At 42.9% G+C, this 23,070-nt stretch overlaps 1 protein-coding gene across 1 annotated transcript; it reads left to right on the plus strand.

Moving 5' to 3' along the window:
• Positions 1–7,752: 7,752 nt before the first annotated feature.
• LOC144246213 (uncharacterized) lies at positions 7,753–22,405 on the plus strand. The gene is given in 7 exon segments (XM_077782791.1): positions 7,753–7,813; positions 8,539–8,692; positions 9,622–9,782; positions 12,512–12,715; positions 12,820–13,001; positions 16,846–17,523; positions 17,525–22,405. Coding segments are annotated over 7 exon segments (6,321 nt in total).
• Positions 22,406–23,070: the final 665 nt, after the last annotated feature.

Below are 23,070 nucleotides of genomic sequence, written 5' to 3' on the forward strand. Positions count from 1 at the left end.
GAAATAGATTGTAAAGAAGTACCATTTCACTTGACTCTGAACTGTTTCTACAGCTTTCATCATCAATGATGAATGGTTTGAATATTGCTCAGTATTTCAATATAATAAGAAAACATAGGTCAATATGTTTTCAGGAGCTGTTTAGTTTATGTGCCTTCCTTATAAAGCCTGTGTAATTAAGTTTATAGGCAATTATAAATTTAGTATATTTTCCACTTTAACTTCTATAAACACTAAATGTTACGATTGTTTATAGTTTACCTTCCAAGAGAAACTGTTTTTACATGGGGCACACCCAGATCATCAAGGCAGCAAGCATAATGTGGTTTCTTAGTGGTTTTGGAGCACAGCAAAGGCAGTGCTTGTCTTCAGTCCAGCCTCTGTCATACCCATAACCGTGCCTTGCTCCAGGAGCAGCCCCCCCAGACTGGGAGGGAAAACAGCCAATGAACTTCTGTCACTGTGGGAAGCCATAGGCTCTTTTCTTTTATTCAGTGTACTGTATGGAAATATACTGGTATCAGATGAGGTCTGAGCCATAAGAAGATTCATGTTTACATGCAGGTCCAAAATTCAGACTTGCAGAGCTGCTGCATCTCTTGCTTGAGACCCCTTGACAACCCCTCTCAGGGTGCCTGCCAAGCTGCACATACAAACAGGGAGGCACCAAGATCTTCCCCTTGACTATTTATCTCAAAGCTGTCTGCAGCCTTTTACTTACCCTCTTGCTTCTGTCCAGAAGTCCCAATGCTCTGTGTCAGATCTCTGTGCTGTGCATGTCACTGTCAGGCTGGAGTAGACTTGTGACCATCTGGGGTTGGTCATTGCTGAGCAATGCTTGCAGAGAGCCAAGTCTTTGTGTTTCTCACTCTCCTCTTCAGGGTCATTTGGGGGTGGGCAAGAGGCAGGGAGGGGACACAGCTGGGACACGTTGCTGAACCTTGTGCTAACAAACCACGAGGGACGGGTTGAAGATGTGAAGTTTGGGGGCAGCCTTGGCTGTAGTAACCATGAGCTGGTGGAACTAAGGATCCTGCATGGAGGAAGCAAAGCATTAGGAAGGACTAGATCCCTAAACTATTGGAGAGCAAACTTTGGCCTTTTGAAAGACCTACTTAGAGGAATCCCATGGGTTGGGGCTTTAGAAGAGAAGGGCTTCTACAAGCACAGCAGCATTAAAGGGAGACTGGGGAGAATGCTGGGTCGCTGCTGAATCAGAAGGATGTTCTGGTCACAGAAGGCACATGAGAGAATGACTGAAAGCCTTCTTTTCCTCAGACTTTACTGCTGGGAATGGCTCTTGGGAGCCCCAGAACTGGGAGGTGAGAGAAGGCTGGAGAAAGTAAGGCTTTCCCTTGGTCTTGGAGACAGTGATGAGATTGACGAGGCAGCCTTAACACCCATAAATCCATGGGGCCTGATGGGATCAAGCCAGGTGTGCTGAGGGAGCTGGCAGATATTGTTGCTAAGCCACTCTCCAGGGAAATCATTAACCATCTATAAAAGCAACTCTGTGTTTCCATTACAATGTCAGAAGAGGAGAAAGATGAGTTTAGGTGGTTGGGATGAAGTCAGATGAGCGAGAGTGAAAAAGGGATCTTGCAATGACTACAGGACTTGATCCCTTCAGAGGTTATTTCTGGATATTCCGGTGTTATTTGGGTTTTAAGCAGATGGCAGTTTTTAGACAGAAAGTTCAATATTGCCTTTAATGTTGTGGTAGGCTCAGAAATATTTGGGGACTTTTTTGTATTTTGACAAGCCTTTTTTTTTCTTGTACATTTAAATGGTCGTGCTCAGAAAAAGAAAGCAGCTGTGGAATGAAACATGAGACTCAGGTTTTAAGTTTATACATAATTTCTTCTTCATTTTCAGAATTGATGCCTCCAGCAAATAGATAGGTCGTTAACACTAGTTAATGTTTATTGATATTAAGAACAAACCAAATTGAATTGTAACTTTAAAGACAGAGTCTTTTAAAACATATTCCTGGGATCATAAAAATTTACTGGGCTATTTCATGATGATCTGAGGGCTGGAGCACCTCTCCTATGAAGATATAGACTCAGAGAGTTGGGGTTATTCAGCCTAGAGAAAGAAGGCCCTAGGAAGATCATATAGCAGCCTGCCAGTACCTATAGACCCCTCTAAGAAAGATGGAGAGGGACTTTTTTGGAAGGTCATGTGCTGATGGGACAAGGAGGAACGGCTTTAAACTGAGAGAGAATAGGTGTAGATTAGGTATGAGGAAGGGGGGTTGGAGCCAGAGGATGTTTGAAGTACCTTTCTGTGGAAACCATTCTGTGATTCAGTGGCTCCTAACAACATAATTTCAGGTTATTCTTTTGCTAACTGTAAGATGTTGGATAAGATAGAGACACTACTCTTGTCCTGTAGTGAACCTTGTGACTTCAACAAATTTACTACTTCCATGGAGTAGTATTGAAGTATAGCCAAGGTCACTGACTAATCCCATTTGCTTTCTTTCTTTAAATTGTGTTAGCACTTTCACCACAATTTAGCATGGGTATTTGAAGAAGAAACCACACAGAATTATATATAAACGACTTCCACAGATTCAGGCTATTATTCGACATCATTTGGATGATATAAGTAAGGTTAGAGTTATATAGATCACAGGATAGCTCTAGAGATGCCAAAAATATGTTTTATGTTGTGATTGGAAGGTCCTTAATTTTCTATTGCTTGCTATTTTAATGCTAACTTAGGAAAAATGCTTAAAAGTAATGTTGTGATAAAAGTATTTAGTTGGAATTTCCAGCTTTAGTTTAGCAGGTACCTTAAAATAAGAAATCATAGAATAATAGAAATCATAGACAAGTATGCAAGAATTTAAAAAGGAAGGAAACAAATTTAAAGGAAAAAATTCTTGTGTCAATTTTGAATTTACATTATTAGTAAAATAGAATTTAGTCCTAGAAAACCAGGTTCTGGTCTACTTATTTTTGCTAGGCGCCTTTTAAATTTTTTCTGACTTTTCTGTTCTTAATGGACCTAGAAGTAAATTTTTCAAAGTAGGAATCTGAGCAGTTATTCCTAATTTCACCTTTCAAAGCAAACCTCCAAGAAGTGATAACTCTGAGTGAGGTGTGGGGCTGTGAAACAGCCTCATCTCTGCTTCACTGCTGCCAGTCAGTGACTGAGAAAGGCATTAAAGAGAGATTGGGGAGAATGTTGGGGCGCTGCTGAATCAGAAGGATGTTCGGGTCACGGAAGACACAGAGAATGCAGAATGACTGAAAGCCTTCTTTTCCTCAGACTTTACTGCTGAGATTGGCCCTCAGTAGTCCCAGAACTGGGAGGTGAAAGAAGGCTAGTGAAAGTAAGTTTTCACCTTGGTCTTAGAGGGTGTTGAGATTAAATTATTAAAATTATTAGCAATGCCTCTGCCCAAATTAAGGTGAAAATGAGAGTGTGAGGTGAGGGTCTGTAGTGATGCCCGATCCCCAGGCCAGTGCAGAGGAGAGCCCTTTATTCCAAAAACCTGGGCTTTTTAAGCGATTAGCCAGTCATCAGCTACATAGCTTTTAATCATAACAAACATATTTCAACTAACCACCATACACCACGATGTGAACACACAATGGTTACATAACTTACTTTTCTACCACTAATTCAGCTGAATCACTTTCCCACAGTCCTTTTCTACTTAGCCAAAGTAGCTGACCTGAGCCATGATTTCCCATGGCCTTCCCTTTGTAAGGTTTTACCTATATGGCACATGAGACCATATCCTAAAGTCAGTAGTATGGGTTTTATTTGATAGTAAATATGAGAGAGAGAGAGAGAGAGAAAAAAAAAAAAAAGAACTAAAAAAGAGGTGGGGGGACAGAAAGAAAGTGACAGAGAGAATAAAGAAAATATCACTATCCACGGATCACAACGATGGTCCATTGATCCTCTGTGTCTGGTATTTTTGGTGATGAAGGTGTCCCCAAAAAGCTCCCAAAAACCCATAGAATCCAATGGGTTAATAAATGCTCAGGCTAGGTAGGACAACCCAGCTACCTCCCTTGGGGACAAGGGTGTTTGCTGTTGTCTCTTACAACAGTCTGGATTTGTTGCATCACCCTGGGGAGCACTTTGGGGTGTCTTTGATGGATTAAGGCACCTCCCTCAGCTGCCTTTCACTTGAATGTCCTGTAGATGTGGCCTGTGGGGTTGGGGGTTCCACTGCTTGTGTAAGGGAGGACGGTTTGCTGCCTCTGACCAGAGGTTATCCCCCCAAACCTCCTTCTCCTGCATTTCAGGGGGGAGTCTTTGTAAACCTGGCTTCTGTGGGCTGTAATCTTCCCCCACCCCAAACCCAGCCAGGGAAGAATCTCAGCACAGCTGCAGTGTTTGACTTTCCTTTTCCTTGTTTACTTCTCCCTGAATCTCAGATGAGTGACAAATGGCTTTCTCTTTATCTAATCTCAGCATTTTGATTTTTAGTCCGAAGTTCCAGTCCAGCATTTTTTCTAGGGAGGGATGGGCTTCAATGGCTTCTTTATATAGTTTTGCTACAATGAGGAAGACTATATATCAGTGTTTGAGGCATTAACTATTTCAGTCTCTGACATCCAACCCGTAACTCAAACAGCATAATAAATGTTCTTTCCCAGCTTCTTATTCAGTTTGTGGGCTGTCCACGGAGTTGATGAATAAAGACAAGAGGAGAAAAGATAGAAACAGCTGAAGCAATAACACAAGTAATCATACAGCATTCAATAGTTCAAAATGTAATTTCAGTTGTAGTCATCAACCCATTTCTCATTAGTCAGTGCCCTTACCCCATGAATCCTAGGAATCAGTGGAATTTTTTTAATGGGTAGTGGGTATGAGTGATATCACAATATTGTAGCTCTTAGATGTTGGTTCAATATGTTTTGAAATAGTTGTAGAATTTTACAGCAGGCCTTAATTTTTATATTCCATAGAGGGGTATCTTCAACAGATTCACTTATTAGCATGTGTCAATCAGCCGAGTTTCAAGCGGGGTCCTCGCTCTTGTAATATAATTGATTTATTTTACACCATGGAATAAATAGGAATGGATTTGCTGATGATGTATGTCTTGACTGCATTCACATGTAGTTGGAAGAATTTTATAGGTAAAATTCTTACTCAGCTGGATAATTCTATACATTATGAAAATTAGCTTTTATGATACAAAATTAACATACAAAACATTTTCATACAAAATGTTCTCATGCAAACATATTTTTACATAAAGGCTATGCTCTGTTTTCCAGGAGACAGATTATCTGTCTCCTGGAAAATATTATGTAATATTATGTAATTTAATATTGACATAAAATAGAAACTGTGGCTTTATTATTGGTGTCATTAAGAATGAAATTAATTCCCTTTCAAACTTAGTTGTATTATCCTAAGTAGATTTTTTCCTTTGAATTTTAGTGAGCAAATTACCTTCTTCACATTCTGCACCCACAACTGGAAAGCATGTGTATTGCAGAATATGTTATAGTCACCACATGGATTAGTATAAATAGAAATGAGACAACGTTAAAATACTTTCAAAATTAAAATACTCTCAAAGTTAAAATAGGACATATGACAGGAAATTCAACAGAACATTGCCTTGAGGGCTGGTGGAAGGCTTTTCTGTACTTTATTCATGTTCTATTTGCAGTCCATGGCTATCCCTCCTGGTTTGGGAAGGGGGATTCAGTAATTTCTCATGTAATATTTGCTTGTGTTTTGTTAAGATTCTTTAGTTCACTGATTATTAACTCTGAAAAGTATAGCCAAATCCTAAAAATTTAAAGCCTTCTGAGGCAGAACTGGGAAGGTTCATTTTCACAATGCCTCCAACAAATAGGTCGTTAACACTAGTTCATATTTATTGATACTAAGAGAAAACCAAATTGAATTGTTACTTTAGAGTCTTCTAAAATATATTCCTAAGATCATAAAAATTTACTGGGCTATTTCATGATGATCTGAGGGCTGGAGCACCTCTCCTATGAAGATAAAGACTCAAGAGAGCTGAGGTTATTCAGCCTAGAGAAAGAAAGCCCTAGGAAGATCATATAGCAGCCTGCCAGTACCTATAGACCCCTCTAAGAAAGATGGAGAGGGACTTTTTGGAAGGTCATGTGCTGATGGGACAAGGAGGAATGGCTTTAAAGTGAGAGAGAATAGGTGTTAATTAGGTATAGGAAGAAATTCTTTACAGGTTGCCCAGAGAATCTGTGGATAATCCATCTCTGGAAGTAATAAAGGTCAGGCTGTATGGGGTTTTGAGCAACCTGGTCTAGTGTAATATGTACTGCCATTGGCAGAGGGGCTGAATGTAGAGGATCATTAAGGTCCCTTACAATGCAAAACATTCCATGAATCTATGTTGTTAAAACATAACCTCAGTTTATTATTTGATAGCTGTAAGATGATGGATAATACTCTTGTCCTTGCTAACTTCAGTAAATTTACAACTTCAAGGAAGTAATTTTGAACGTTAGTCAGGTCACTGATTAATCCTATTTGCATCTCCCATGATTTAGTATGTGTATTTCAATCAGAAACCACACAGAATCCTACATAAATGACTTCCACAGACTCAGCCTATCTCTCCACCCCACTGGGATGATATAAGGTAAGAGTTACATAGATCACAGGATAGCTCTAGAGATGCCAAATCTATGTTTTATGTTGTGCTTGAAAGGTCCTTAATTTTCTATTGTTTGCTATTTAAATGCTAAGTCAGGAAAAATGCTCAAAAGTACCATTGTGATAAAAATATTTAGTTGGAATTTCCAGCACTAGTTTAGCAGTTACCTTAAAATAAGAAATCATAGAATCTTAAAATCATACACAATTTGGAAAGAATGTAAAGGAAAAAATTCTTGTGTCGATTTTGAATTTACATTAGTAGTAAAATAGAATTCACTCCTAGAAAGCCAGATTCTGATATAGTTATTTTTGGTAGGTGGCCTTTCAACTTTCTCTATCTTAAGTAATGGAACATAGAAACAATTTTTTAAAGTAGGAGTCTGGGCAGTTATTCCTAATTTCACCTATCAAAGCAAACCTCCAAGAAGTGATAACTCTGAGTGAGGTGTGGGGCTGTGAAACAGCCTCATCTCTGCTTCACTGCTGCCAGTCAGTGACTGAGAAAGGCTTTTGGGATCTGCTGTGCTGTCCCTGGGATGGGAAACTCTCCCCACTGCCAAGAGTCCCCCACAAATCCTTTCTAGAGGAATCTTCTCCTCTTTGTGGGTTGAAGGAAGTCCAGGAGGAGTGCAGGGCTTAGAGCTGGGCATCCTAATGAGTTCTGATTCATTCAATTGAACTGATTCTCATCCGACAAGTTCTTTTCTCAGAATCAAGAAAAAAAAAATCATCAGTCAACTCTATCCTGGGATATTTGATTTGACCCCAAAGAGAATTCTTGTCTTTGCCATCTAATTTGTTGAAAAGATTAATATTTTGTTAGCAGAGGCTAAACAGTAAAAAGGAAGTGTCTGTGCTTGAGAAAGTCTGGGGAATTAAGTGGGGAATTCCCTCTAAAAGTAGAGACAAGAAGAAAAATACAGTACAGAGCTCTGGTCACTTGTGGGGAGTGTCCTTTGTCAACACAAGCAACAATACATCATTCCAGATTAACTAAGTTTTGTACAAGTTTGTGTGTTTGTGGGAAGTTCACCTTATAACCTAATATTTATTCAATGGTAAATATATAATTGTTGGACTGGACTGACAGTGCTTCTGTCTTGTGCAGCCCAGGAGATGGAGATCGAGACTGCAGATGAAGTTGCTATTGTTGGAATAGGATGCAACTTTCCTGGAGGTAACTTTGGGGTAAAAGCAAAGCAGGCTGTGAGTGAACACTGAAAAGCAGAGTCTTTTATTAATGTTGAAATGGAAAAAAACAACAGTTGTTGGTTTGTCCCTTAGTTGAATTTGTGCTTTGCTGCTTGTGGGATCTTTTTGAAAAGTGGTGCTGTGGTGGAAAGGAATTAGTTTAAATTGTTTGCAGACAGACAAACAGAGAAAAGAAGCTGCAGTGCTGGCTGTGGGCAGGGCATTGGGCTGCACCTGAAACTCATACAAATGAGCTGGATGGGTCTGGGATGATTTGAACTTTCTGTGTGTTCACTGGCTGGGTGATTGTGCATTGTTACAGGACTCCACATGCATAGGAACAGGACAGATGAAGGGCTGGACATTCTTATCAGCAATGCCTGTAAAATCAACTGGTTGGGTTTTCCTAAAAGAAAGCTTTTTGCTTTGTTGCAGTAGGTGGAGTAGATAGAGTGAGAGGGTAGGGAAATGGGGAGAGAAGGTGGTTAAGGGTTTTGTGGGGTTCCTTTGCTTTTAGACAAGCAGGGAGGGGATCAGTCATGATTTTTCATTTTCCTCTCACTAAAGAATGATCACTTCTTTCTGTGGCAAGTCTGCTTGAGCAGCTTAGATTTACATGTGGGAGGTCCTTGTTGCTGATTGTGCATTTCTGAATCTGCATGGGGCAGGAGAGCACATAATTTAATCTGTTTTTAAAACTTTGTACAACAGGAAGTGGAATTGACAATTTCTGGAAAGTCTTGGAAGAAGGCAAAAACTGCACTGTAGAAATCCCCCCCGAGAGATTTAATGTCAAGGAGTGGTATGATGCAGATGGCAACAAGCCAGGAAAAATCTGTACAACACGAGCTGCTCTTCTTGATGAGTGAGTCTCTTACCCTGCTGCACCACTGACTTTTGTAGTACTTAGACCATGGGTACAGAATACCAAATTACAGTAAGGTCAAAAGAAGTGTCTTTTATTTGAATTCCTCATTCACCTAAAATCCTCAGGCTGTAGAGCTTCATTCAAAGGAGAAGTTGGCATGCACAGAAGAAATCTTATTGTCTCCTGAAATTTATACTTGGCAGGGTTGAATCATAGGACCCAGAATTACTTTAGTGCTTACTCCCATGTTAGATATTGAATCCTGCTCTGAAATCAAGAAATGATAGAAGGTCATATAAATCTGATCTTGGGATACAAGATTAAAGTTGGACTTGGTCTTTTGTAAGCATGGACCTATTTTGAAGATGCTCTTAGAGACAAAAATGCACATGCACACACACAGAGCATTTTGAAAGTATTTTTAGAGAAGCACTGGTATTTCTTGAAAAAACCTGAGCTGATAGTTTACTTTTTGGTTTTAAATTTAGAGCATTGGTCTGTATTGGCTTAAAATAATGTAGAAACCAAGGTTTTGTGGGGGATTCTTTGCAATGAAGAGAGATTGTAATTTTGTTTATGACTTGTTGAAGCTATGACCACATTAGAGCAGTCTCTTTCTGCACATTTCATAGTCTGAGGAATCAAGCTGCTAGTAGTGCAATAACCATGAGAAGAAAAATGGGTTGGAGTGGGCCCTTAAGTCTGAAATGCAGAATCATTGATTAAATTGACATATCTTGTGCTGGAGCATAAAACATCTTTGGCTTATAAACATTTTCTTCTGAATTTCAAAAATGAGAACTGTGGCCTAAACACCAATTACTGCTTGGCTTTTCATGAAGTTGCAAAAAATGTTTACTGTGAGTCTAGAAGTAAATGCATCTTCTATACATATGTCATATTTTATTCTGGTCTTTGTATTTCAGATTTAATTTATTTGACAACCACCTGTTTGGGATTAATAATATGGAAGCAGAACGCATGGATCCACAACAGAAATTACTGATAGAGTGCACATACAAAGCCCTGGAGGATGCAGGAGTTCCTGTGGAATCTGTCAGTGGCACCAAAACAGGTGTTTTCATTGGTAAGATGAAAATTTCATGGCAAAGAAAGTGTGTTTGAACCTCGCAAAGATTGGAGCAATCCTTTATAACCTTTCAATATCTTATCTAGCACTGAATCTAGGCTGGAACTAGACTGGAGTTCTAAAGCTACTCTGCTATGACACTAGTGGTTGCTTTTGGTAGGAATTACCAGGCTACTCTAGAAGTTCATGGTACAATTCATGTATCTCTTTTTGGTGGTCTTCTTCCTGTGGTCAGGCACAGAAGGGAATAGGGAACTGCAACTGCAATCCAGCCCTTCTTAGGAAAGATGTTCCAGCCAGGCTGTGATGTTCCACCCTTAAGGGGAACACCAAAGATATGTAATTTATCACGTCTGCAGGAAACGTTTTCTTAGTAAATTACACACTCGGCAAAGAAATTGGAATATTGACCTGCTGTATCAGCACATGGCAGTGGGTTGTGGATAAAGGTGTAAGGTGGAAGAAAAGAGGGAAAGGAAGAGATAAATTAAAGAAGGGGAGAGAAAGAGAAAATGAGATAATGAAAGAGAAAAAGAGCTCACCACTCCTTGTTCCAGTGTTGTTCTGGCCAATGGTCCTGGAGGACCCCCCAGGTTTGTTGTGGTTACCTTTTTATAAATAGGTTGCCCTGCCCTGAAGACAGGTTGCTCTCTTCTATGAAAATTAGTTACCATGTCCAGTCCCTTCTTTTAGACCACTTTAGAGGTCTTGGTTCTTGGGTGGGCTTGGTCCTCCCCAGACTAACCTTGGGTCAATGCTTCATTCCCGTTTTTGTGCTGGTGCTGTCCACTGTTTGTTGATAGGGGTAGAGTAGTCTGAAAGTGGCCCAGCTGGTGGTGCTGGTGGACAGCAGCTGAACATGAGCCGTGTGTGCCCAGGTGGCCAAGAAAGCCAGTGGCATCCTGGCCTATATCAACAATAGTGTCACCACAGGAGCAGGGCAGTGATTCTTCCAACTGCATATGGCACTGGTGAGGCCACAAGTCATGTCCTGTGTCCACTTCTGGGGCCCTCAATTGAGGAAGGACATTGAGGTGCTGGAGTAGGTCCAGAGAAAAGCAGCAGATCTGGGGAAAGGTCTGGAGCACAAGTCCTGTGAGGAACAGCTGAGGGAGCTGGGGGTGTATAGCCTGAGAAGAGGAGGCTCAGGGGTGATTTTATTGCTCTCTACAACTGCCTGAAAGGAGGGTGTGGTGATGTGGGGATCAACATCTTTCACAGGTAACTGAACACAGGATGAAGGGACATGGCCTCAGGCTGTGCCAGGGGAGGTTTAGACTGGACATTAGGGAGAAATTCTCCACATAAGGGGTGACTGGATATGGGAATTGGCTGCCCAGGGAGGTGGTGGAGTCACTGTCCCTGAAAGTGTTTGAGGAAAGACTAGATGAATCTTCTACTGCCAAGGTCTAGTTGGCATGGTGGTGCTTCACCCTGCAATGGACTCGACCTCAGTGGTTTTTACAACCTAATAGATTCTGTGATTTTGTGATTGTGTCTCTGTGAAGCATAACAAGGGTGTTTATCCAAGAAAAATGCTGCCCTAGCTCCTCATGGTCCTGTCTGGTTTTGGCTTTTTAAACAATTCTTGCTTATTACTGACAGTCCTTGGCTGGCTTCTTGGCTATCTGGCAATCGGTGTTTGACACGTGCACATTAGCCCTTTATCTTCTGGGCTTCTACACAGGCCTACACTTTTCCCCAATATGCTGTTTTCCAGTATTACTTTGGGTAAGGTATTCTGGGGATTAATATCCTTTTAAAGAAGCAGAAATCCTCCTGTGGCCATTAGAATGGTACCAAGGTGCACTTGTCCAACTGCCTTTGTTAGTACCCAAACAGTTATAGAGGAGATGAGACTAGATGCTGTTGAAAGATATTTAAAATACTGTAGTAGAGTAACAGCACATTATTGGTGGTGCAATCTGTGTCTCTTTAAAAAAGGAGTTTTCTAGGGGTGTTTGGCTGATGCACCTGTAGGGGAAATGCTTTAAATTACCTTTTAGTCTGAGAGATGCTCTTCCTCCACTGAGGGCACTATTCCTTGCTCTCTGAATAGAGCTACTGCACTTTCCACACGTGCTCATGGACTTGGGGATCTACCATATTTCCAGCACAGTGTTCCCAAAAAGAGAACACAACTGCTCTCACAGGCCCTGCTCTTCTTTACTATTTCTTACTGGTTTCAAGTGTGAAAAAAAAAAAAAAGATAAATAGAGAATATTGGATGTAGTTTGTGCTGTGACCTTTAACTTGGAACATCTGAGGAACTGAAGCTAATGTCTTGTACATTTATGTCTGAACTACCCTCCTTGTAACTGGTTGATAAATGTTCTCATAGCTAAACTAAAACAACCTGAGTCTCAAAACTGAATCTCAGTCTCAAAGTGAGATACAGGGGTCTAAGCAGACTACAGAGATCTTAGCTGCATCATACAGTGAGCTAAGCCATTAGGAAAGGCCATTTCCTGGGCAGGCAGGAATTTCCTGTCATTTCTTGGGCAGGTAGGAATTTCCAGTGTTATGTGTGTGTGTGTAAGTTTGGTCCAGGGGAAATTGCTGTGACTTCTGCCTTTGACTTGTGTTGGAGCAAAGCTTCATGACAGGAGCCCTGATGCCATATGGTTTCATCTTAACACTGAAAATCAAACCACACCATCAGGTTTTGAACTGTACATGCCTATTGTTGGCTTGGGTTAACTTGACATGTATCTGATGTTTTCCAGGTCTCATGAATCGAGACTATGAAATCATAACCAGCAGAGCTGTGAATGAAATAAATCATTATGATGGTACTGGAACAGCAATGAGCATTGCTGCCAACAGGATCTCTTTCACATTTAATCTGACTGGACCCTCTCTGACTGTCGACACTGCATGTTCGTCTTTTCTTTTTGCTCTGCACTACGCCTTGCGAGCCATTAAATCAGGTAATGAGACTGAAGAGGTGCTGGACAATGAAATCAGGATTGTTACAGTTTCTTCTATCACCAGGGCCATCTCAACATGAATATTTGTTTCTGTTTAACTCCAGGAGACTGCGAGGCAGCAATTTGTGGTGGGGTGAGCTGCATCATCGATCCCCGCACCTTTGTATCTCTCAGTAAAGCCAAAATGATCTCTCCAGATGGCATAAGCAAACCCTTCTCCAAAAAAGCAGATGGCTATGGAAGGGGAGAAGGCTGCGGTGTTGTTTTCCTCAAACCACTGAAAAAGGTAAGATTGCTTGTGAAGCAACCTGAAATAAGACTGGTTGCATGCTTGAATTTTAATAATGACTATTCCAGAGACGTTTTTCCAATCCAAGTGTAAGACTAATGAAGCATTTCTTTAGAATTTATTCATTTCTGTATCATAGGATACAGAAAAGGATCTTGCATTTAAAAGTTAGCATCATGTTCTGGTTGTTCTTGGCTTTGTTGTGTGGTTTTGTTCTCTTCTCTACACTAAAAGCATGAGATTACCACAGAATAAGTCAGATTGGAAGGGGCCAGTGAATTTTCTGGTCCAAACTCCTTGCTCAAGCTGGGTTGTTTTAGATCAATTTGTACAGTTTTGTGTTCTGATAATTCTTGACGCATTCTGTCTCTAGTGAGAGAGAATCCAATCCCTTTCTGAGCAACCTGTTCTAGTGCTTTGTTACTTGAACAGTGAAGAATGTCTTCCTCATATTCAGATGGAACTTCCTATGCATCAGTTTCAGCCTGTTGCTTCTTGTCCTGTTGCTTGGCACCACCAAAGGCCTAGTTCTATCTTCTTGACACCCTCCCTTAAGATTCTGACACACTAATGAGGCCCCTTCTCAGTCATCTCTTCTCAAGGCTGAACAGGCCCAGCTCCCTCAGCTTTTCCTCATAAGAGAGATGCTCCAGCACTTTCATCATCTTTGTAGCTCTCCTCTGGACCCACTCCATTAGCTCCATGTCTTTCTTGTCAGGAGCCCAGAACTGGACACAACACTCCTGATGTGGCGTCACCAGGGCTGAGTAGAGGGGCAGGATCACCTCCCTCAACCTACTGGCAATGCTTTTCCTAATACAGCTGAGGATCCCATCAGCCTTTTTGGACCCCAGGATGCACTGCTGGCTCATGGACAACTTCTTGTCCTCCAGGACCCCCAAATCCTTCTCCTCAGAGCTGCTTTCCAGCAGGCTGACCCCCAACCTGTCCTGGTGCAGGGCGTTATTCCTCCCCTGGTGCAGAACTCTGCACTTGTCCTTGCTGACTTTCAGACAGTTCCTCTCTGTCCATCTCTTCAACCTGTCGAGGCTACCTTCTGGGGTATCGGCCACTCCTGCCAGCTTTGTGTTGACAGTGAACTTGCTGAGGAGGCTCTGCCCCTTCATCCAAGCCTTGATGAGTGAACTAAACAATATATGCCCAGGGGATACCACTAATGACAGGTCTCCAACTACACCCTGTGCCACTGATTACCCTCTGGGACCTGCCATTCAGCCACCTCTCTCTCCACTCATGCAGTCCACACTTCCTGAGGTTTTAATGAAGATGCTGTGAGAGATAATGACAAAAGCCTTGATAAAGTTGAAGTAGACAATATCCACTGCTCTCCCCTCAATCATCCAGGTGGTGATTTCATCATAGAAGTCAGTCAGGTTAGTCAAACACGATTTACCTTCAAGGAATTTATGTTGACCACTCCTGATCACCTTATCTTCTTTGTGGATAGAGATGGCTTCCAGAATGAGGTGCTCCATCACCTTTCCAGGGATTGAGGAGAGGCTGACTGATTGGTAGTTCCTTGGTCCTCCTTCTTGCCCTTTTTGAAGATTGGGGTGACATTTGGTTTCTTCCAGTCCTCAGTCATGTAATGTCTCTCATGATAGCCACAACCTTTCAAAGATGATTGTGAGCAGCCTTGCTATGTTGTCCCCCTGCTCTCTCACACCTCATGGATGCATCCTGTCAGGGCCCCTGGACTTGTGGATGTTGAGTTCATTTAGGGGTTCTCTGACCCAATCCTACTTGGGCAAGGGAAGGTCTTGCTTTCAGCAGTCCTTTAACCTGGTCTCCTGGGTCAGAAATTCCTGAGGGCTGGTCTTGTCAGTAAAAACAGGTGCCAAGAAGGCATTCAATAATGCTTCCTTCTCTGCATCCCCTGTTACCAGGCTCCTCCCTCAATTTACTAATGGACTCAGGAGTCCTTTAGTATTAAAATTAATCCTTAATTTTCCTTTTGTTGTGATGGATTTGAAAAAGCCCTTTTTGTTATCCTGAAAATCTTTGGACAGATTTAATTCCAGATGTGTCTCGGCCTTTCTAGTCTAATTTCTGCTTACTCTGACAACCTCTCTATATTCACTCTGAGTGGCCTGATCCTGCTTCCATCTCCTGTATTTTTCTGGCTTATATTTGAGTAATGATAGGAGTTCTTTATTCATCCACAGAGATTTGTTGTCCCCTTTACCCACTTTCTCTCTTATTGGGATGCATTGTCCTTGAGCCTGTAGAAAGTGAGCCTTGAGTGTCGACTAGCTCTCTTGGACCCCTCTTCCCTTCAGGGTCTTGTCCCATGGTATTCCTCCAGGAAGTTCCCTAAAGATGCTAAAATTAGCTCCCCTGGAGTCCCTGTTTGAAATCTTGCTCTCTGTCCTGCTACCTTTTCCTTCAATACTGAACTCTACAGTCTTGTGGTCACTGCAGCCATGCTGCCCCAACCATCACATGTCCAACAAGGCCTTCCCTGTTTGTTAGTATAAGGTCGGGCAGCCCAGCATTCCTTGTGGGATCCTTCACTACCTGTGACAGAAGTTGTCATCAGTGCTTTCCAGAAACCTCCTGCACTGCTTGTGCTTTGCTGTTTTGCTTCTCCAGCAGATGTCAGGGTAGTTAAAGCCCCCCAAGACCCAGGGCCTGTGACTGTGGGGCTGTTTCCAGCTGCCTGTAGAAGCCTCATCCACTCCCTCCTTCTGATCAGGTGGCCTGTAGCAAACACCCACAGTGATGTCACCCTTACTAGTTCATCCTTTTATCCTCACCAGGGCAGAGCTTGGCACTCTCCAAGTGTTGCTTCACATCGAGGACAACTCCACCACTGCACCTTCCTGGTCTGTCTCTCCTAAACAGCCCATGGCCCTTCATGATAACATTCCAGTCATGGGAGCTATCCCACCATGTCCATAATTGCAATGAGATGGAAGCCCAGTGGCTGCATGGAGATCTCTAGTTCCTCCTGTTTGTTCCCCATATTGTGTGCATTGGGGTACAGCACTTCATAGAAGTATTTTATGGTGACAATATTCTAGTGGGGGTGTGAAGGGATGTTCCATAGCCCTGTCTAGTGGTTGTGTCTTTGACTGTAGGTGCTTGATCAACATAATCCCTCATAAGCCTCCTTTTGATACTAAGGTGTTTCTCTGATATTTCTCTCTTGGCTTCTGTTATCTCAGGAGCCCCTTGCTTGTCTCTGTAAGACTGCTAGTATACTCCAGTGTGGCTGGTACATCCCAGAGTCACCTCCAGAGGGGCCTCAGACGTACCCTCTAACTTTTCCATACTATTAACCACTTTGTTAGGGACAAGCCTGGTATAATTGCCCTCTCCCATCATAACTAGTTTAAAGCTTTCCAAGGAGTCTTGCTGGTCCCTGTGCAAAGACTCTCCTTCCTTATTCAGAGAGGTGAGCCCCATCTGATGCCAGCATGCCTGGCTCTGCAAGGGCAATACCATTGCCAAAAACCCCAAAGTCTTGGTGGTGACACCAGTCACAGGGTCATGTTTTAGTAGACTCAATCTGCCTGTTTCTTTCTATATAGATGCTTTCAACTACTACTGTTTTAAATATTTTTTGTTCAATATTGCTGCTTTGAACTGGAAGTATGGAGGAGGAAATAACTTGTGCCTCAGATTTCCTTAGAAACATCCCAAACCCGAAATCTTTCTTGGTCACTCTAAGACTATGTATTGTCATTACCTCACCCCCTACATGGAGAATAAGGAACAGGTAGTAGTCTGTGGGCTGCACCAGGCTTGGAAGGTTCATGGTAACATCTTTAACCATAGACTAATATTATTAAAGAAAATGACACTTTTCATGGAACAGGCAAAGGAAGACCACAGCAAAATCTGGGGCGTGATAAACATCAGTGCAGTCAATCAGAATGGCAGGTCCACGACTCCAATCACGAGACCATCTCAAATAGAGCAAGAGAACTTACTGCGCAGCATTTATGAAAGTCATGTTGATCCCACAGTTGTGCAGTACATTGAAGCCCATGGCACAGGAACTGCTGCTGGAGATCCTATAGAAGCAGAGAGCCTGGGCAGTGTCATTAGCAAAAGCAGGTCTTCCCGAGTTCCCATTCTGAAAATCGGCTCAGTGAAAGGAAATATTGGACACACGGAATCAGCTTCTGGAGCAGCCGCATTAATCAAAGTGCTCCTGATGATGCATCATGGAAAGATTGTTCCATCCTTGCATTACTCAAAGGAGATGAGCAGCATCGATACAGAGAAATTAAACCTTGCTGTTGCCACAGCTGTAGAGCCCTGGGAAGGATCTAGTGAGTATGGAAGAGTAGGTGGCATCAACTGTTTTGGATTTGGAGGAACCAATGCTCATGTTGTAGTCAGGCAGATGAAGCAGCCAGAGCCTCTTCCTGCCTTTAAGAAGCCCCTGGAATTAGTTCTGCTGTCAGCAGCATCCCCTAAGTCCCTTCAGATGACAATGGCCGACACAGCTGAGCAGCTGAGCACAAGGAACTCCGTAACTCTCCCAAGCCCTGGCCTATACATCTGCCTGCAGAAGAAGCCATGCCAGCTACAGGTACCGAAAAGCGTTTGTCACAAACTCCCTCCAACACCTGCAGCAAGAGCTTAAGTTGGCAGCGAGCACGGAACCTGCCATGTCCAAAGTGGAACCACAGCTGGTGTTTGTGTTCTGTGGCAACGGCGTAACGCTGAAGGAGTTCAGTGAGGCACTGCTGAGCTCAGAGCCCGTGTTCAGAGACAAGTGTAAGGAAATAGAAGACCTTTTTCAGCAGCACGCTGCCATCAGCCTCCTGCCAGCAAGCAATCATAGCCCAAAGGACTTGTTGAATCCAGAGCTTTCTCAGCCCTTGCTGTTTGCCCTGCAGGTTGCTGTAGCTTCCCTCCTGAAGCACTGGGGTATTAAGCCTGTTGCTGTTGTTGGTCACTCGGTGGGGGAAGTTGCTGCTGCACATATAGCTGGGTACCTTTCCCTGGCAGATGCAGTCAAAGTGATTTATCACCGGAGCAGGCTGCAGGCAAAGACTGCCAGCGGCAGAATGCTGGTGGTTGGGAACATCCCTGTTGAAGAGATTGCTGCACGCCTGCATCCCTACTCAGGAAAGGTGTGCATTGCTGCTTTCAACAGCCCCATTTCCTGCACCTTGTCTGGGAGTGTAGAGGCTGTGGAAGCTGTCCAGAGAGAGTTAGCTGAAGTTTTCAGACAGAGAAACATCTTTCTTCATGTTTTAAATGTTTCAGCTGCGTACCACAGCCCCAGCATGGATATGATAGTCGAGGAGCTGGAGGAGCAGATAGAGCCTTTAGAAAGGCAGGAGGGGGAAATGGAAGTGATTTCAACACTGACTGGGGCGGCTGCATCTGAAAATGACTTTGCTCAGGGCAAATTCTGGGCACAGCATACTCGCAAGCCTGTTGCTTTCACACAAGCCATCCAAACTGCAGCCAGAGGCAGGGAAAACGTGGTGTTTGTGGAAATAAGTCCTCACCGAGCACTGCAGCGAAGCATAAAAGAAACGCTAGGGAAGGGCACAAAGGTGTTGTCCTCTTTGCAAACAGACACAGAATATCAGACGCTCTTCACCCTGGTAGGAAATCTGTTTGAACTGGGTTTTAATCCCAACTGGCAGCACTTTTATGATGGGTATCAAAGTGTTCCTGTGGCCATTCCACGATATCAATTTGATCACCAAAAACTTAATGGCTTCCTGGATATCCATCAACAAACAAACCAAAGAGGTGTCAGTTCCAGTCATCCATTGATTTACAGCATAAATAGTGACAACGTGGAGCTTGGCTGCCTGGTGTCCCAGGACACGACACCATACTTATATGAGCACAAGAACAATGGGGTGGCCTTAGTCCCCGGTGCTTTCTATGTGGAACTTGGTCTGGCCTCTGTGATGAGCAGGTCAGAACCTAAAGTGCCTCTGAGCACTTGCCAGCTGAGTATCAGTTTTTCTGCACCGTGTGTTCTTACACAGAATTCCCAAGTGCTGAGTATCAAGCTGAGTCCGCAAAAAGCCACAACAACCTTTGAAGTTCTCTCTTCCTCCAACGCAGTTTATGCTGCTGGCCAAGTGGCAAAGGGGCTTGAAGGAGTGGTGGAAGAAAGTAGCATCTCCTTCCAAGCCATCTATCGAAGATGCAGGTCAGTGATTAGCAGAGAGGAGCTTTATGAAGCACTGTCTCAGGTTGGCTTTCAGTATGGCTCCATATTCAGGCAGCTCAGTGATGTGCATTATTGCCAGGAGCTAAAGGAAGCTATAACAAGCATCAAGGTGAATGAGGAGATTGCCAGAGACATGTACAGCTACTGTATCCACCCAGTGCTGCTCGACTCTTTTCTGCAGATGACCGCTGTCCTGACCTCAAGGACACTGCCGTCCAGAGCAGGCTTTCCTTCCGGGATAGGCAGCCTGGTGGTGCTGCGCCCGCTGGAGGAGGAAATGATGATATACATGAGAATGAGCAAATCCACTGGGAACTGCCTTGAGGTCTGTGGATGCTTTGTGGACAAACACGGCTCAGTTTTGGCTGAGCTCAAGCGCGTTGCCATCACTTTCATGAAGGAATCCTCTTCCAGAGACAATGAGTTTCTGTTTGAAAACAAATGGAAAGAAGTCTCTCTTTCACAGACAATTGGACATCTGGGGTTTAAGCCCAGAGTCCTTGTGTTTGCAGACAAATTTGGGATAGCTGAGCAGCTCAAAAAATACTTGCATCCTGCTTCGAGATATGTTATGTATGAAGGCTGGGAATGCCTTGTGGAAGGGGACACACAGAATAAAATGAGAGCAGAGGTTAAGGATTATGATGAAATTCTCTTCCTGTGGGGAATCCAAAAGTTAAATGAAGATTCCCCAAGGAAAGCAGTAAATCAGTTGGCAAAGTGCTGCGAAGCCTATCGCCAGGTAGTGGTGGCACTAAAAGAGAAGACGTCCCGCTGTTCCATCAGAGTGATCACCTACAGAACAACAGAGAGATATGTGGACCACGTTAACTGTGGGTTTGCATTGTATGGCATGACCAGAACTTGTACTGTTGAAGTTCCAGAAATCACATTTCAGTTGATTGACCTCAGCTCCTCCACTTCCCTGGACATCTCAGTGTTAGCAGATGTTCTTGTCAAGTACCAAGGTGGGGAATATCCAGAAGTGTGCATCAGCCAGGGAAGAATTTATGTGTCTGAAATCAGACGCACACCTTTTGTAGATGCAGATTTCATCCAACCTGTAAGATCTCTCCAGAAATCACAATCATTCACTTTGTACACTTCTGATCCATACACAGCAAAAGACTTGTCCGGGGAATTATCCACCAGCACTGCTACTCAGCTTGACAAACAGAGTGTTGAAATTCAAGTGGAGAAAATTTGTCTGCACTCAGAAGATTATTTTCCCATTAGTATTTCTAGCTGCAGCTTTGGTAAGACACTGTATTGGAACTCACAGGCAGGAGACAAACACAGGCTTCTAGCTCTTGATTTCAGTGGCACAATCACTGCAACAGGCAGTGATGTGAAAAAAGTGAAAGTGGGAGATCATGTGGTTTCATGTTACCCCACTGCTGCATCATCCAGAGTTCAGATTCCAGGAACAGTTTGTCTCAATGCAAGGAAATCGCCATTCCTCCAGAATGTCCCTTGTTTGTCATACTTCATCATTGCATGGGAAATCTTCACTCAGAGATTACCCAAAGGGAAGCATGGCAGAACATTGGGTATTATTACTACAGAGCCATCCTCAGTTTTGTGCCATGTTCTTTCTGCAGCAGCAGAAGAGATGGGTTGGAGAGCAGTCCTTGCTAAGCCCACTCCTAACGTGTTCCAGTATATCAACCTGTGCAGTGCCCTTGTTGTTCTTCCTCCAGTCAACAGACTGTCTCAGGAGGATCTGGCCCACATGAACTCTCTTAAAGATGTGGTCATCGTGTGTGGCAGTCAACAGTCTGAATGTATCCAGAATGTCAGTGAAATTGATCATGAAAACATCAGCTTTCATATCCTTGCCGTTGCCAGCCTTTTCCGGAAAGCACCGCTAAAGGAAGTGCAGAAGACCGTACATGCCTGGATCAGTTCCATGGATATGAAACGGCTAAGACATCTCTCAGGTTCTGTTTTTCAGCAGGCTGAGAACTTTGAAGGGCTAAATTCTGTGATGTCCTATTTTACCTGCACTTCTGTCCCCCTTGCTGTTCTGGGAAGGCAGAAGGACATCAGTGTGCTTTCAGATATCCCGCTGTACGAGCCCCAGAAGCAGCTGTTCAAGCAGAACGCTGTTTATGTAGTAGCTGGGGGGCTCACCGGACTTGGCTTTGAAACAGTGAAATTCATAGCTGAGAACGGAGGAGGGTGCATTGCAATCCTCTCCAGGAGAATTCCCAGCAGTGAGAAGCAAGAAGAGTTAAGGGCTTTGCAGCAGCAGTACAAAGGGAGCAAAGTAGTGTCCGTGCAGTGTGATGTGGCTTTGACCAGTGATGTTGAGAAAGCTTTCCAGTCCATTGCCAACACCTTTGGGGGGAGTCCGATCAAAGGGGTGTTCCAAAGTGCTGTTGCTTTACACGATGGCCACCTTGAAGTGCTGAAGCTGGCTGACTTTCATAAAGTGCTGAGCCCAAAAGTAGCAGGGACCCTAAATCTTCACTGGGCTACCAGAGACCAGGATCTTGACTACTTTGTGTGCTACTCCTCTGTTACTTCCTTTCTGGGCAATGCCACTCAGACAAACTATGCAGCTGCAAACTCTTTCTTGGATGTCTTCTGCCTCTACAGGAGGAACTGTGGGCTTTCAGGCCAGGCCATTAACTGGGGTGCGTTGAACCTCGGCATTCTGCTCAACCAAAACTACATTCAGAGCATTCTGGGATCCAAGGGCATAGACATTCTGCAAGTACATGAAATTCATGACTATCTCAGGAAGACCTTACTTATAAACAACGCACACCAAGCTGTGGTCAAATTGAACTTTCAAGCTTTGTATCATCATGTTTTTACTCAGATTACTTCTCTCAAAAGTCGCTTCATATCACTTATTTCTGAAGATTTCAAGAACAAGATTGAAACGTTTGAGGAAACTGAAGTCCCAGATGCTGCCTTTCTCAAATCTGAGGACTACATCACCTCATTGGTGAGTGACCTCACAGGAGTGAACACAGAGGAACTAACCATGAATACACCACTTTCGTCTCTGGGCATAGACTCTATGTTAGCCATGACAATTCAGAACCGTGTCTTTCAGGAGCGAAAGGTGGACATACCCCTTGTGAAACTGCTTGATCCTCAAACAACTCTGTCAAGCTTAGTGGTAGTGTTAGAAGAAAGAAGTGATGCAAATGGAACAGTTGAAAACAAGAATGCTGTGATTGAAAATGCAGAAAATGGGAGCTGGCTATAGGAATCTTCCCAATCAGGAATTGTGTAACTTTGACAATACTCAGTCCCTTTGTAGCATGTCAGAATGTGTGATCGCAGAACATCTGGTGATGCTGAATGTACTCATCTGCACTGACTCAGAAAAACCCACACCAGGTTCTTCTGCCATTATTCTGCTAGCTATGTTAATTTTGGTCAATTGTTTGACTTTTTACTTTCATTGTCTTTTACCTTAATTTTCAATATTTTTAACTGAAAATAAGTTGGTCATTTCCTACACATTTTATTGCACATTGCATTTTTAAAATTGTATTCAAGTTTTGATGAAAATTGTATCTTTGCACCTCTAAACGGTAAATATACACATAAATAAGCTTATCAGCATTTTTGTTATATTCTATTTTTAATATATCATTATTTTTTGAATATTACCAAATGTTTATAAATACAGACATTTTTTTGAAAGTCTGATGTTGCCAATTTCAAAAAACACTAGTGTTTTGCTCATGTTTTCAAAAATATTATCAATTTACCATTTGTTACCAATTGTGAAGCATACAGAAAAGCAAATGCTTTTTATTATGAATTAACAAATTTTTATGAAAGCCCAAATAAACAGGAGTAAAAAAAACCTGAAATGTACTTTTATCCTATTTGATTTTTTTGGTCCCTTATCTGCTCTCCTGC

Source organism: Lonchura striata, chromosome 1 (assembly GCF_046129695.1).
Source record: "Lonchura striata isolate bLonStr1 chromosome 1, bLonStr1.mat, whole genome shotgun sequence".
Classification (NCBI taxonomy): Eukaryota; Metazoa; Chordata; class Aves; order Passeriformes; family Estrildidae; genus Lonchura; species Lonchura striata.